General features: G+C 40.0%; 1 protein-coding gene across 1 annotated transcript in view; it reads left to right on the top strand.

The window, feature by feature from the left end:
• The window catches only part of SPAG16 (sperm associated antigen 16), a 774,791-nt gene that overhangs the window by 16,495 nt on the left and 741,060 nt on the right, over positions 1–17,236 (top strand). Inside the window, exons 4-5 of the mRNA XM_054044528.1 lie at positions 4,632–4,759; positions 12,946–13,083. Of these exons, the coding sequence (XP_053900503.1) occupies positions 4,632–4,759; positions 12,946–13,083 (266 nt within the window). The remainder of the gene's footprint in view (positions 1–4,631; positions 4,760–12,945; positions 13,084–17,236) is intronic.

Genomic DNA, 17,236 nt, shown 5'->3' with positions numbered 1-17,236 from the left:
CCCTGTCCCACAGTGGGATCTTAACGTGGTCTTCTCTAGGCTCACTGGCCTGCCCTTTGAGCTGCTGGGTTCCTGCTCCCTTTCCCACCTGTCATCGAAGGTTGCATTCTTTGTGGTGGTGATGTCGGTGAGACAGGTCTCTGAAATTAAAGCCTTGACCTTAGAACCTCCGTACGCAGTCTTCTACAAAGGTAAGGTTCAGTTGTGGCCTTACCTGGCCTTCTTGACAAAGGTGGTCTCCACCTTTCATATGAACCAGGACATCTTCCTCCTGGTGTTCTGTCTCAAACCGCACAAGATCAGTGAAGAGAGGCATCTTCATGCCTTGAGCGTTCGGAGGGCCTTGGCTTTCTACTTAGAATGTACAAAGCCTTTCCGTAAATTGACTCAACTCTTCATCACTACAGCGGATAGGATGAAGGGTCCACCCAGTGTCCTCCCAGAGGATTTCCAATTGGATTACCTCATGCGTAAGGACCTTTTATGACTTGGTGGAGGTTCAGCCGTCGATTTTCAGAGCCCACTTGATGAGAGTGCAGGCGTCTTCGGCAGCCTTCCTGATGCCCATCCCTATCCAGGACAGCTGTAGAACCGCAACGTGGTCCTCCATTCATGTTTACCTCTCATTATGCCATTCTTCAGCGGGCCAGAGACGACGCTGGGTTCAGCAGAGCTGTGTTGCAATCAACATGTCCGTGAACTGCTACCCACTTCCAGAGGTACTGGAGTCACCTAATACGGAGTGGACATGAGCAAGTACTCGAAGAAAAGACAGTTACCTTTTTTCCGTAACTGCCGTTCTTCGAGGTAACACTCTTTTCACAATGAGCCCCCACTCAATAGCATTCAGCTCAGGCTAATGAAAGATTGTGGCACCTTCAAAGAGGAAAACCGCAGGCGTTAGCTTGTTAAGGGTAATATATCAAACTTTTGAAACTATATTTGGGGTACTGATGATCTTGTAGGTATTCCATCAGTTTGTGTGGGGAAAAATTGTCAGTGGGCTCGATCCTATGAGAAGGGGTCTCACCCGAAGCAGTTGAAAATGCTGGGGGAAGAACTTGGCGTAAGCTGTCTTGTAGGAGATGAGAAAATGTCTTAATTTTAGTCTCACAAAACATGCCACTGTGCATGTGCCGAATTTGTCCCCCGCAGATTTCTTTGCCTCCCCGCAGAAAAATGACTTTCTGAGGGGGAAGCACAGGGAAGCCACAAGAGCGCTTATGCAACTCTCCCTAGCAGTATGTTTCAGGGCCCTAGGGCAGCTGGCAGAGAGGTAAATCATTGTGGGGCAAGAGGCAGGACTAGGGAAGACCTTGGAGGTGCCTCCTACCCTGTACTGGGCTCAGCTGGTAGTCCTAGCTGGGCTGGGAAGGACGGGACTTCCTCTTCCAATGCGCAGCAGGTGTGGCCAGGTCAGAGCCGACCCACCCCACCCCTAGATTTCTCCCCTAGATGAAGGAAGCTCTGCAAACTCCACTCCCCCCTCTGCTTCCTGCACCGATCCCCCCTCCGCTGCAGGGGGAGGAATCCCTGTACCCGCATCCACCCAACCTCTGTGCATCCAGACCCTCCCGCTGAGGCTCACCCCTCTGCATTCTCAGTCCCTCCCCCCCACCCAAAGAGCCCCACTCTTCCTGAACATGGACCACCCTCACAAGCCACCCACACCTGGATTCCCATCCTACTGAGTCTCCACCAGCTGCATCTGGACCTCCCCCACACCCATAGCCTTGCTGAGCTCCATCTCCCCCAAACCCACTCCTCTACCGCTGAGCCCCAACCACTTTCACCTGGCCCCTGCAGAGACCCATTACCGTTGTACCCAGCTATGGTGCACTCTAACTCAGGAACCAATCCATGCAACAAACCTCAATGCCCACTCTGTCCACATATCTACACCAGCAACGCCATCACAGGACCTAACCAGATCAGCTACAACATCACTGGTTCATTCACCTGCACATCCACCAAAGTTATATACACCATCATGTGCCAACAATGCCCCTTTATGTACATCGGCCAAACTGGGCAGTCCCTACATAAAAGGATAAATGGACACAAGTCCGATATTAGGAATGGCAATATACAAAAACCTGTAGGAGAACACATCAACCTTCCTGGCCACACAATAGCAGATTTTAAGGTAGCCATCCTGCAGCAAAAAAACTTCAGGACCAGACTTCAAAGAGAAACTGCTGAGCTTCAGTTCATTTGCAAATTTGAACTATCAGCTCAGGATTAAACAAAGACTGTGAAGGGCTAGCCAACTACAAAAGCAGTTTTTCCTCCCTTGGTGTTCACACCTCAACTGCTAGAATAGGGCCTCATCCTCTCTGATCGAACTAACCTCGTTATCTCCAGACTGATTCTTGCCTGCATATTTATACCTGCCTCTGGAAATTTCCATTACATGCTTCTGTCGAAGTGGGTATTCCCCCATGAAAGCTTATGCTCCAATACATCTTTTAGTCTATAAGGTGCCACAGGACTCTTTGTTGCTTTTTACAGATCCAGACTAACATAGCTACCACTCTGATACTAGATTAATCAAGCCAGTAACAAAAGAGTTTCTGCACTACCACACTGATTAACTAGAAGCCAAATAGTTCCATGTAGGCATTCCAGCCCTTAGAACTGTTTATCTGGATGAGAGCTAATGTAGTGAGGGGTTAATGAAAACCTAATTCACCATATGTGAGATTCTTACTAATCCCAGAGGATCAGACATATGCCTTCAGGTTAATATATTTCATATCTTACCCCAATATCACAGTCAACCAATCTTTAGTAAACCAGTAAAGATTTATTAATAAAAGAAGAGTTATAAATGGTTAATAGATCATATACTTACAAATGATTGCAAAGTCCTTATGAAGTTTGTAGCAGTGATGAAATAGATTTCTGGCTTGTAAAGTCTCTCTGGTAACTTCCAAAAGATTAGAAGGTCCTCAGTCCATAGTTCAAGTTGCTCCTTTTAGTTGTAAATCCCCAGACTAGAGATTTTGAGCAGGAAAGAGGCAAAATAGAGATATTTCAGGGGTCTTTTATATCCTCTGCTATGTGTCTGGAAACTTACTGGGTGACTGGGCAACAAAATGGTAGACGAAAATTCAATGTTGATAAATGCAAAGTAATGCACATTGGAAAACAATTCCAACTATACATAAAAAATGATGGGGTCTAAATTAGCTGTTACCACTCAAGAAAGAATTCTTGGAGTCATTGTGGATAGTTCTCTGAAACCATCCGCTCAATGTTCAATAGCAGTCAAAAAAGCGAACGGAATGTTGGGAATAATTAGGAAAGGGATAGCTAATAAGACAGAAAATATCATAATGCCTCTATATAAATCCATGGTATGACCATATTTTGAATACTGCATGCAGATGTGGTCACCTCATCTCAAAAAAGGTATGTTGGAATGGGCAAAGGTTCAGAAAAGGGCAACAAAAATGATTAGGGGTATGGAACTGCTTCCATATGAGGAGCGATTAATAAGATGGGGACTATTTAGCTTGGAAAAGAGATGACTAAGGGGGGGATATGATAGAGGTCTATAAAATCATGACTGGTATGGGGAAAGTAAATAAGGAAGTTTTATTTACTACTTCTCATAACACAAGAACTAGGGGCCACCAAATGAAATTAATAGGCAGCAGGTTTAAAACAAACTAAATACTTTATTTCTTCACATGATGCTCAGTCAACCTGTGGAACTGTTTGCCAGAGGATGTTGTGAGGGCCAAGACTATAAGGGGTCAAAAAAGAACTAGATAAGTTCATGGAGGATAGGTCCATCAATGGTTGTTAGCCAGGATGTGCAGGGATGGTGTCCCTAGCCTTATTTGCCAGAAGCTGGGAATGGGCAAGAGGGGATGGATCACTTGACGATTACCTGTTCTGTTCATTCCCTCTGAAGTACCTGGCATAATACCTGTCGGAGGACAGGATACTGTGCTAGATGGACCTTTGGTTTGACCCAGTATGTTTGTTCTTATGTTACTATCCCAAACAAAACTCATAGCCCCTGCGTGTGGAAAATTACTGGCCCAAGATGGAGTCCAGGGCCACATGAGCATATCCCATGTTTTTACGTGGTTTGCTGAATCACAGGGGTGCGTCATTGGCATCGCACTGTCTGAGGCATCTGCAGGAAGACCTACTATGTGGGATGAGTTTTTTTTTTTTTAATGGCCCCTTGTGAGAGCTGAGTGTCTTTGATGGGCCATCAGTACATAGCTTTCTAGCCTTGATGTAAATCCATCTGGTGGATATCAATCATCAGGAATACAGCACAGCCAATATTCATAACTTCAAATACAAACATATGTGGATTTAACCAGGATAATTATACTGGATTGTAACTTTTCCATTGATGCCTTACATGATACACAATGTCCATAAATCTTATACAAAGTGTAACAGTGATATAAATGGTCACCTTTCTTATACACAGCATCACACTTTCACACAAATGGTTTAGATGCCTTGCATTGTTTTATTCAAATGACTATTGGATGGAGGGTGGCCCTGGGGTTGGATTATAGGCTAGGAAGTAATGGGTTCTTGTATCTTTTTCAGGGATTGCACATATTTAAAATAACAAATACTAAACTTTTTAATTTCAGGCTAGGCAATCTGTTCTGACTTCTAAGCATTCAGTGTCTGAAATACCTGAAGTTGTGGATGACTTTCTTTGCAATTTTCTGGTCAGAATGGGGATGGTCAGAACCCTTGACTGCTTCCAAACTGAATGGTAAAACTTTTTAAATGTCTATCTTCAAAAAAAAGTCAAACTTTATTTTGAGAAACCTTCTCTTCAAGAAAATAAGCTTAGGTTGAGAATGGAAACAATCATTTTAGGGCCAGATTTTTCAAAAGAGCTGAACCCCAGTGGCTCCTATTTAGACACTTAAATGAAGTGACCAGAAGTTCTCGGAAACCACAAGCTTCCACTGTTCTCTCTTTTGAAAATCTGGGCACTTTTATTTAGGTGCTGGGCACTTATGAAAACCTGGCATATAGCAGTTTCCTTGTCCAAGTGTTTGGAGCATGTTCTGTTGAATAGTTACTTCATTTCTCGAGGCAGAATGATCACAACTTTAATCATTTGCATTATTAGAAAATTAGTTAGATGGCTACCCTTGTATTTTTTGTCTTTTTAATTTAAGTCAAATAATGCTCAGAAGATTGACCTTGTGACTACTTACTTCTGGTCTCTTTTCTGTATTTTTTAAGTGGCTCTCAGAGATTTTTTTTTTTTTTTTTTGTCCCACAATTTGCAAGCAGAGGAGTTGTATAGGAGTTCCAGGGACTGCTTTTAAAATATATATTCCAAGTCATATATTTTGTTTACTGATTAACTGTCAGAATGACAAAGCTTCTGTGGGGGAGAGAGAGATATGTTATGGATCTATAGGGGTGACTCTGGTAGCAAGATTCTAATGATACCGCTTCCGTTAGCCCGTTTCAAATCCTCCAAGTAATTTGGGTGGGAGGGGCGGATCCTATCTACCTGAAATGTTTTAGTCTTTCTTTTAAGGCCAGGGGGAATTCTTTGGGGTTTGTTTGGGGTTTTTTAGGTTGTTTGACAAGCTATTTTGGAATAATGAAATTTGAAAAAAGAGTTGTCTTTTTCACATAATGAAAAATCTAACTTTTAAGAAACATATATTTAAGGCTTGAAACGTCTTGTTTTATTACTCACTGAGTCATTGTGTCTAGTTCACTGGACCTGGACCAAGCCCCAGCCACTTGTAAGACACTGTATCAGAGGGGTAGCCGTGTTAGTCTGAATCTGTAAAAAGCAACAGAGGGTCCTGTGGCGCCTTTGAGACTAACAGAAGTACTGGGAGCATAAGCTTTCATGGGTAAGAACCTCACTTCTTCAGATGCAAGTCTGAAGAAGTGAGGTTCTTACCCACGAAAGCTTATGCTCCCAGTACTTCTGTTAGTCTCAAAGGTGCCACAGGACCCTCTGTTGCTTTTTGTAAGACACTGGTGTTACTGATGCAGAGTTTCCAAAGGCAGGCATTGCCTATGGAGCTTATGCTGCATTTTTTTTTTTGTATACAATGTCTGCATGAATGTGTTTAAAATAATGAAAGAGCACCGTTCAGGAGCCTGTGTAACTCTTAGATGGTAAGCAGTTGATGATTAATATCAGATATGTAACTCTGATGGCAAAAGACAGCTAATACTAGACCGATATGAATGACAGCTTTTGTATGGAACTGAAACTTTGCAAGGGTCATATCCTGCTTGGATTCAAGTCCATGGCAAAGCTCCCATTCACTCTAAACAGAAGAGGATCAGACCCTAATTTAGGGGCTTGATCTTTCAAACCTTTGCTCACATGAATAGTTCTTCCTCACATGGGCAATACCTTTAACTTCAATGATATTACTTGTATAAGTAAGGATTTTCAGGATCGAGTCCTAGAGTATTAAGACACTTCCTTTGCAATACATTTTTATGATATTAGCAAGTGATTTTTAAACTGGTTTTAAATTGCTGATTTACACTGTTAAAGAGGTGAGAGCAGATTAGTGTTATCAAGTTCTTCTTTGAACTGGTACCTTCCTCTTGCTAATGTACAGCTGAGCCATGCTGTGATCAAGTCCTAATGGGATTTAAAATGAGAAAATAATTAGTTGAGAACTTCTTTCATTTACACCAAAAGAGCTTGACTAATTTATCAAATGATCCTCTTAAATGTAATAGTCTGTCTAAGATCTAATGCTGTATTAAATTAGACAAAATTATTAGTGTTTATATTGCAACTTGAGAAAATAGAGTACTTTTAAAATATCTTTCTGTCTGGATATATATATAAAAAAATTATGCTCATATTGATGTCTTATTTCAAATGATAAATAAGTACTATTTTTCTTCATTGTAATGAATGGTGCTGTATCATATTGTACTTTATTTGTGCAAATCTCCATGTACACGTAACATGTCTATTCTAACGATACTCCTGGGGAATTTAAAACCATGTTTGAAAATACTTATGGAATATTGCAAAATATCATAAACTTCTTGTATGTTCTCTTTTCTTCTGAGTCCCCAAACTTTTTGTAATGCCTTTTTGCTTGCTGATGGTATTGGATTGACAGTTCTGGAGAATGAAGCACTAGGGCAGATTAACTGTAGATCTTTGCATCCATTGATATGGGCTCCCAGTCCCAAAGAGCTCATTGCAAGCTACTGATCAGTTTTCAAATAGTTTTTACTACCTTTGGTCAGAAAACTCATAACTGGCAATCACTGATTTATTTTTTTAAGCACTCCTCAGTTTACCTGGTTGTGTTTCCGCCTTTGGGTGAAAGATGGGCTGTCTCCAAGTACTTTGGGGGACAGGTAAATAATTTGCTAATCTATCTTTACTTAGTATGGACAAAATCATAGACTGGCTTATGTGGCCATGCCAGACTGTAGGAGTGTGTGTGCAAAGCATGCCCTCTCTTTTGTATAGGCTACATGTATTATGGGGTAGCAATGTGAGTGAAAAGCAGACTCCGTAGAGTTGCAATGTCCTCCCTTGTGCAGTTGCACCAGCACACTGGGGGAAAGTTTGCTACACTGAGTATAGACCTACTGCAGCATAATTCCTTCCTGGCGCAGCAGAGAAACCCGATTATGAATGAGTCACAATCTCCCACCCAGGCTATGCAAGGGGCAGTGCAACAATGTGTTGCCTATGTTGGCCGGACTATACATTAAAGACCAGAATGGGTTCCTCTGAATTCCCTCCAGTGAAGCAGGCAAATCTGTGTCCTTTGTTTTCCTTCAATAGAGCTAGATTTTTAAAGCCATATATTTAATCTAAATATCTGTGTTTGTAACCTCGTGCAATTCTAGCGCACCTATAACTTTAATGTCAGAGTGCACTTTACATAATTTAAATCAGAAGTAAACAAAATCTTTCCCTAGTAGTGAGTATATACTAGTCACTACATATGATGTTTTCACTGTATTGTAAATTCATGCTACTGAGTGTTTAGTGTAAGGCCGCTAAGGTGAACTGCAGTTAATCGATATATAAGTCTTATCCAGCTGTACTGAAGCTGTGTGTGAGAGAGACAGGCACAGCATGGCACTGCAAGTCTCCACTAATCTGCCTCAGTGATAAATTGGAGTGGCTACTCTGAGGGTAAAGAGGTAATCAAACTTCTATGCTCTCTTCTTTCTTGGCCTTGCTGCTGAGATTTCCAATAAGAACGGTAGTGTGACAGCATGTCATCTTAAATATTAAAGGTGTTGAACATTTTATCTGGTATCCAAAGATGAACTATCGTGCTAATCAATCAGTCCCCACATACATTAGCTAACAAATGCAGAATCATCACACCACCCAATTCCTTCAAAACATTTGTGGAGACCTGAATCTGTTTATGGCTTGTATTCTAAGCATATTGAATTTCATGATTTCAGGGTAGACACCGTGGGCTTTAAATCATACCCTCACAGTTGGTGGTCTGTCTTCTTGAGAATCTCATGTCATAGGTACTTGGGTTACTTCGAGTTAAGCTGTGGTGAAGAGCTTGAAGAATAGCCACCTGTACTATGTATGTCTGGCTCTAACCACACTTTAATTTGTTTCACAATTCCTTTTCCCAATTTTAAAATGAGAACTATCTAGCTATAAATACTCTATGAATTTTTACCAGCCAAATTTAACATAGTAAGACCTAAACACACTTTCTGCTCTAGCAGTATGCTTTTCCCCTCTTTTCACTGAAAAGGTAATGAGACATGGGTTTTTAATGGTTGTTTTGGAGAAGAGCATGTTAATTTTAATGAAATACAATTAATTCTGAAAAATCTCTTTCAGGGTTCTTAGCTCTGCTAGAAGCTAACTTCATCAATTATCCATGTCCTATGTATCTTCATAAAGAAAGTTGATGGCTTTCATGCTAGGGCATTCTGTTGAGAAATTTGTCTGACAAAAGGAGTATATATAAATTGAATCTCCAACTGGTGGTATTGATGGTTTTACCCCATGACATTCATAGGTTTCTAGCTAGTGTAGCCAGCAGTTATGCAATGATCTGAGATAGAAAAATAAATAAATCCTATATATCAACTCTGTCCCTAACACACAGCCTTGCAGAGCAGTACAGAAGAGTAAAGATTCTCCTCCTCTGTCCAGCGGTGGTGTTGCTGTACAGATTACAGTTCTAGGTAGAGAAGGGGAAGGGCACCTAATACTTTCCCATCATGATCAAGATGGCAGAAAAGGGAGAGGCCATGGCTGTAATGCTCCCACCATGTACCAGCTGGCAAATCTAATTGGGCAGGGGACAACTCATGTGAAGGGCTTGACGCACTGAGCCCGGATTTAATAATGGCTGTTCATAGTGTGCCCTACTCATACATTTAACTTAGCTGGTAAAGTATTTATGAACGTATCCCATCTATTAGATTACACGAGGTCCATACTTTGGTGGTGTGCAGCTTAGTTTCATTTGAGATTTTGAGTTTGTTTGATTATGAAACATGAAATTGTGAAACACAAATAATGGACTTCTGTCTAAGGTGGTGGATTGGGGTCAGGAGATCTGGTATTAATTCCTGATTTTGCCAGACATTTCCTTTGTGACTTACATCTACAATTTCAAAAGCTACCATTAATTTTGGGTGCCCATCCTGAGGCATTCAGGGCCTGAATTTTTCAGATGCACTGATCAGCCATGACTCCAGTAGTGGCACCCCTTGAAAATGAGGTAATTAGACCATAATCTCTGTATGCATCATTCTTCCTTTGTGTAAAATGGACATAATGTTCCATTGAAATCAAATGAGAGTTCTGATTAAAAAGGAAAGTACAGTATGGCCCTGATTGATTTTTGGCTGGGAATTTTCAATAGCATGTAAATGTCTTAAGAACCCAAATTCTATTAAGTCACTTAGATATGTTGGAAAATATCACTCTTGTTAGAGCATGTTGAGAATATATAATAGTGTCCTAGATAATTTAGATGCAACCAAGATAATGAGACTAATTTTAATTGTTCTCTTCCTCTACCCCATACTGAAAAAGGGAGCTCTAAGATTCATTTTCAGCCTTACCAAAGAGCAGGGATATATTAACTCTAACTAATTTGGGTTTCTTAGAGTGATTCCTAAATATTTCAGGTCTTCCACGGGCCATGAGAATGAAAAGTTAATACAACTAGATAGAAAGCGCATAGAGGAAAAAGACCAGTTCATGCAGTAATCTGATATTACACTGCTTATTAACTGAAGGAAGAGAGAGAGGTTCATATTAAACATTATCTTTCCTTTGTACTGTGACTCCCCCCTGCTGGATTAGAAAGTTACTCTGTGTGGTAACTGCCAAGATTTCTAGTGCTAAATGAAAAAATAATGAGGAAAAGGGAAAGCATTGCCTTGTGTTGCAGAGCAAACTTAAAAAAAACTTATAAGACCAGGACAAAATGGAGGTTTTAGAGTTAAAATAAGCTGTTTGGTGCCATCTTAAAGTTATTCCTGAAACATGGTTTTCACAATATAAAATGCAAGTATTACCAAGCTAGATTATCCAATGTTTTATTAGCATCAAATGACAAAGCCATACATGGGCTGAGATTGCTTTTGGCAAAAAGAGCCCTTGACTTTTATGTGAGCTTTACTTAAAAAAACAATGACATGATAAGGTCATAGTTCCTTTGTAGGATACCTTGGGTAGTGTGGTTAGCCTATTTAATATCAAAAGCTTATTTTGGATATGAAAACTAAAAGTGATGCTAGTGTTAATTTAGCTTTGGTTAAATACTATTGAATATTTTCAAGGATAACACAAATCCCATCACTTTTCTGATGGTAAAAAGATGCATGAGTGACAGTCTCATTCCTAGCTATGAATGGCAGTGCCTACTCCTATGAGAAACCATGGGTAACCCAGAAGTCCCATATAAGCAATTGACCTTGGCAGAGCACATACACATGGAAAAAATAATTTCTAACATTCACCTTCATCCTTTGAAACCTTCCAATGGTAGTAAACATACATATTTTTTTCAGTCGCTGAGATAGCTGATCTAAATGGTTTACACCCTCTGTAGGATGGTCTACAGAACTTCTAGCTTTCTCCAATGTGTTTTATTGATCTGAAAACCGTTATAATTATTCATTTGAAGCCTGCTGTTTGAGTCCAGTTCAGGAGCTAGTGTACAATATATCCTTCCTAGTTTTAATTTCTGCTGCTTGTTGCCATGCATAATAATTGCATACAAAATTTGTGCAAATTCACTATATTTGCATTTTGGGAAGGCAAAACATGCTGATATGATTTCCTCTAGCAAGTTCAGCCGCAACACATCTTTCTATGGCAATCAGGTTTGATGGACCCAAGGATTGTAGGATAGATCCTCAACTGGTGTAAATTGCTACAGCTCCATTGAGCTGATGCTGAGCTGTTGTAAATTGGCACAGCTCATTGGAGCATAGTTTCACTGACCTCAAAAGAACTATGGCCATTTACACCAGCTGAGGATCTGCTCCACTGTCCCTGAGAGTGGAGCCAGATTACCCAATCAGAGCCAAGAAAGCAATGTACTATACCTCTGTGCACTAGGGAGGAGTCGCTGTGGCTGTGGAACCTGGGAAACTTCTTTACCTCTTCTGGTACAGAGGCACCTTGAGTTAACAGGAGCCCATAGGATCTTGAGTTTGTGTGTGGATGTGTTTTTTAAATGTCTTGGTAAATCTTGAGGTTCATATTCACTCCTAGCTCAAGTAGAACTCTGACAGAAGCAGTCACTTAGGAGATGCTGCTCTCGTGGATAGCATAATCTATCTTTTCGTAGTGTCAGCGAGCCAAAGTGGAACTTGCCCTTCTGCTGGGTGGTTCTGCATTTCCAATATCATCATCCCCATGGGTTGAATTGCTCTAAAGAGTTTTTGACTTAGATTGGGTAAAGTCACAGACACTGTTGCAAGAATGACTGAGAGGCTGCATGAGTACTATGCAAATGTACATAGAATCATAGAATATCAGGGTTGAAAGGGACCTCAGGAGTACATCTAGTCCAACCCCTTGCTCAAAGCAGGACCAATCCCCAGACTGATTTTCACCGTAGTTCTCTAAATGGCCCCCTCAAGGATTGAACTCACAACTCTGGGTTTAGCCAGCCAATGCTTAAACCACTGAGCTATCCCTCCCCCCATGGCTACCCAAGAATCACTGTTCACTGCCTAAAGTATGGCTTGGTCTGCAATTGTGGCACACAGAACAGGCTATAGAGTTCTACATCACAGAAGCTCGTAGGCTCAAGATTTGGCCTGTTAATAAAAAAAAATGTATAAATATCACATTGGGCAATGGGAAATGTGTTTGTGATTAGCTGATTCCAAAATAATCCAGGAGAAAAATGTAATACTGATACGAAAGAGTGCTATTAGTAAAATGAAGGAGAAGGGGACATTTTTCCAGGTAAACTGAGTTCTATGCTTGGGACAATTGATAGGGTCATTCATCCACATGTTCCATAGCTTTGTTTGAGTCATAGAGGCCTTCAGAAAAACAAGCGTGTGTTTGAGACTACATGACCTAAAAGGACTGCATGTATCTTTGGAAACTGCTACTTTTAAAGGGGTACAATTTGAGGTGAATATATATTTTTTTTACGCTTTCTTTTGAAAGCATAGACCAGAAGAAAGGAAGGAAAAGAACAACTGTTGAGGTTAAGGCAGTATGCTACAAATAAAATGTGTTTTAAATGTTATGAAAAAGTGCTAAAATGAAGGGGACAAAAATAGGGCATAATATAATGAGTGGTAAAATCACTAAGTCTGAGTATAAACAAGAATTTTTCAACAAGGCAGCTATGTGTGTTAGTGATTATAGTTAATGTAAATGTGAACATGGGATGGAAAACACTGTGGGGGAGATAAAGGAACTTAAAGTAAAACATCTACCCATTTATATTATGCTAGGTATGAACTGATGCAGAAAGGTGCAATTGAACGTAAAGATATTGGATTTGTCCCAGATATGTACACCTACAATCAGCATTTGGAGATGGAGAACAGAAGATTAAAGAAGGAATTGGAAAACTATAAACTGGCTGCCAGGTATGTTAGTGTTAATGGCATGCCGCTTCCTTCTTTTTTTAAACAGCAAATGCTCCAGATAAAATAAAATCAAACTCTTAATGGAATTAATACATTTCTATTTTCTCTGTGCCTCTGCACATTCTCACTTATGGATGAGGCCCTGAATGAAAGCTGAATGAAATTACCAAGTATCTCTCAGCTCTGTCTGGAGAGCTGAGTCTGAATTTCTTTTGTGTCAGTTTGTTTGGCTTTAGTTGATAATATTTAAAATCCAGTAGTCTCAACAAAATACTCCACAGTATTATGAAAATGTAATATGTAGGGATAGGTGAAAAATTACCATATCGTGCTATGTATCAAAATGCTACAAATTGTCATATTGCAACAAGTTGGTATGTAAAGGAGAAGAATAATTCCTCATTATACACCTGATCCTGTAGTCCTTTCAAATGTAAAACTTCTATTGTTTTTAGGTCTTGTTTAGTAGGTATCTGTGTAAATATATATGTATACATTTATTGACTGTATCTGTGCATATGGATCCACAGTAGCTGATTTTACAAGATACACAGTAATCACACTTAGGCCTGGTCTACACTGGGGGGGGTATCGATCTAAATTACGCAACTTCAGCTATGTGAATAACGTAGCTGAAATCGGCGTACTTAGATCTACTTACTGCGGTGTCTTCACTATGGTGAGTCGACTGCTGCCGCTCCCCCGTCAACTCTGCCTGCGCCTCTCGCCGAGCTGGAGTACAGGAGTTCACGGGAGAGCGCTCGGGGATCAATTTATCGTGTCTAAACTAGACGCGATAAACCTATCCTCGCTGGATGGATCACTACCTGCGATCCGGCCGGTAGTGAAGACATACCCTCAGTAATTTACATTCAGACTGTATAATGGAGAGATGCAGCAGTGAACTACACTGCAGTCTTTTTTTGATAACTCTTTTCTGCATTTGTGTTCAATGTTGATTTGCACTGATATCTAATGGGCTTTATTAGGAGATGAACTGTGAGTAAAACCATCCCTTTATTCTTCTGTGCAGCCTCCCTGGTGTCTGGGTGGGAACCAGGCAACCAGCTATTCCCATTTAAGTAGGTAGGGGAGGAGTGACAAGCTGCAGTCAAAGAAAGAAAAGCAAAATGTTAGCCCTCTGATATTTTTGTCCGTTTGATGGTATTGTCTACAGATTTTTCTCGGTAGAAGAGAGCATGCTCCTCGTTTGCACAGTATAATAACGAACTTCTGACTCATCAGGGTAGATCTTCAGCTGGTATAAACTGTCAGGTCAATTGACTTCAATGGATTTATGACACTGCTCACCAGCTGAGGATCTGTCCTGTATATCCCAAGTCTCAGTGCTGGGTGAAACATACTATACCATATATTTCACTTGGAAGACTTCTATGCTCACCCTTTTTTCCCCATTGGTGATACTAAGCTTAATTTTTAAATGCTTCCAGCTGAACATACTGGGGGAGTGCTGATTAGACTGATTAGACGATAATACTCATTATACTCAATGTATCAGACAGAAAGTTTTCATGGTGAGATGCATCGCTGTGAAATGTATTTGAAAATAGCTTCTAATTAAATTTGTTGTTTCTAAGCTTGCTGTTCTTGACAATCATCTTGCTGAAAAGGGACATTATTTGTGACACCACCAGTATGGGGGCCGAGTGTAAGAGACTGCAAACCAATTTCCTCCTGCTTTAATGTTGTTTAACCATCATAGGAAGAGCTTTAGTGTCTAAAACGAAATGTAATGTTGTTGTTTTAATACAGTATTAAAATGATTGTACAGCAACTGTAGACACACTTACTAGATTCCTAACTGTTACTCAGACACATTTCACCATGGATTTTCAGCATTTAAAGAGAAATTCTTGATCAGTTTCAATTCCTGTGCACAATAAATAATACATTTTTAATCGGCTGTCCAATGTCTGAAAGCCTCTATCGGCCTACTGAAATAACTAGAGAAAACACTAAAAGAAATATGGCACGTGTGCAGAAATGCCCCTTCTACTCCAACAATACCTCCACAAACATTAATTACCATGCAAAAACTTTGTTAAACTGAAATTTAGGCATATCAATAATTTTAAGGATATTTTTTTAAATGAAGTGTTGTAGTTCTAAAAATTAAACATTTGAAAGTCATGGAAATCAAACTTAAAATTACATTTATTTTGCGACTGTAGAAATGTAGAGATAAAAAACCCAACAATCTTCATTCTCCTCTTCTGTCCCTTGTATTTTCCAGACAAGATTCTAGGCTTGTATAAATCAGTATAGTTCCATTGAAGTCAAGTTCTGATTGGTTGGCAAGGCAGTAGCTTTGTCTTCTGCTGTAACACTTCTTTTGCTATAGCAAGAATATTGTCTCTAGCTATATAGTGTACAAATAAGGAAATGTTGAAAACATTAACTCTGAAACAATGTATTTGAATACATTAATTGAGATTTATTTGTTGATTTAAATCCATCTATTTAACTAACATATACATGGAGGATTTGATCTCAGCTGGGGTAAAGAAGCATAATTCCATTGTTTTCAATGTTGATTTACCCCAGCTGAAGATATGACCTTCTTTGTATATTAGTTACTTTTCAGTCAAGTCATATATCACAGTTTCAAAGCCAGTTGGAATATTAAATCTTGGTGATCTGAGATGCCTTGAATCTCTTTAGGCTTTGGCCTTTGATTTCAGAGGCACCTTCCAGTCCTATGAGCCTATATTTACCTGCAGCTGTAGATATTTTAAACCATTTCCCATATTGTTTAAACAGAGGCTATGGACTGTGTGTGCATATCTCTAATGGTAATCACATTTAATGTGCCCTTAACCACAGAGGGTCCCAACCACTATGTATTGCAAAGAGTTATAAAATTTCTAGCACCTGATGTGGTGGGAATGTATTGGGTAACTGTGATCATAACTGGATGTGTAGATCTTTGGGTTGTATATGCATTGTAGTAATAATAATAGTAATACTTACCAGAGCCTTAAGTCTGATTATATTTATATGGTTTACAAACATCAGTTAAGTTAGCCTTACAGTGTCCATGTGAGGAAATCTATTGTTCTCATTTTACAAATAGGAATCTAATCTACTTGTGGCACAAGAGATTAGGGTCCTGACTTTCAAAACTGTGCATACAATTATATATCCTGTTTGCAGCTGAAGTCAGACTGTCAAAGTGTAAAACCTTCCTCAGAATTGATAATCATTTAAAAAATAGAACCCTTGCTTGACTTCCTTCCCACTGCACCAAAAGCCCAAACAAGTTTGCTTGCCTTTGCCGCAGAGAAAAACACCTTTTTGTTTTTGTTGTTTTTGCTCTTTCATTATGTGCAGCACTTCATACAATGATACGTGCTGCATACAGTGTGTAGGTAAGGCAAGATGTTGGTGTGAGAATGAGTGGTTTCTAAAAGGTTCCTCTTTATATTACAGATGATTCAAAGTTTAGGGCTGGGTTTTTCAGAGTTTACAGGAGTTAGGTGCCAAATTCCATTGCAATTCAGTGGGAACTGGGTGACTAACTCCCTTAGGCTCCTTTGACAATCCCAGCCTAGTTCTATAAATGGCCCTGCTTTTCCCACCTCTAATTCTGTTTAGTTAACTGCTTGTGAAGAGAGCAAGACTGACAGCCCTTACACTAAAATTTCTGACATATGTACCCACCAAAAGGGATAGAATTGGCAATGCTACAGATGCAGTGGGATTTTCCACACTCTGAACCACAGTCCACCTGGAAGGATCATTTTCATGAACAAGGACTTCATGAGAGTCTTCAGTTTCTCATCTGAGTAGCATTGTGATGGTGTTCTTTTTTGAGCAGACACAATTCAGTAGAAAGTAGACTGAGACCACCAACTTTTTCTCCTCATTTCAGTTACTACCAATCTGGGATGGATTTGAATCAGTGATTTAGGGCTTGTCTACACTGCCCCGTGATTAAGACTACGGGGATGTGAGTAGCAGTGGGTACCAAAGTGCTGCACTGTAACCACACCAGCAGGATCCACAAGGGGAAACGAAAAGGCTTCTACTTAACATATTCCTCTTCAAGCAGGACTACGTTACTGTGAACTAGGAACCTCATAGATTGCATCTGCAGCATCCACATGGAGGAGTGTGGCGGAGCGATGACTGA

The sequence above is a fragment of the Malaclemys terrapin genome, chromosome 11, assembly GCF_027887155.1.
Source record: "Malaclemys terrapin pileata isolate rMalTer1 chromosome 11, rMalTer1.hap1, whole genome shotgun sequence".
Lineage (NCBI taxonomy): Eukaryota > Metazoa > Chordata > Testudines > Emydidae > Malaclemys > Malaclemys terrapin.
The sequence above is the reverse complement of the archived record's forward strand: the minus strand, read 5'-3'. Positions and strand labels throughout refer to the sequence as shown.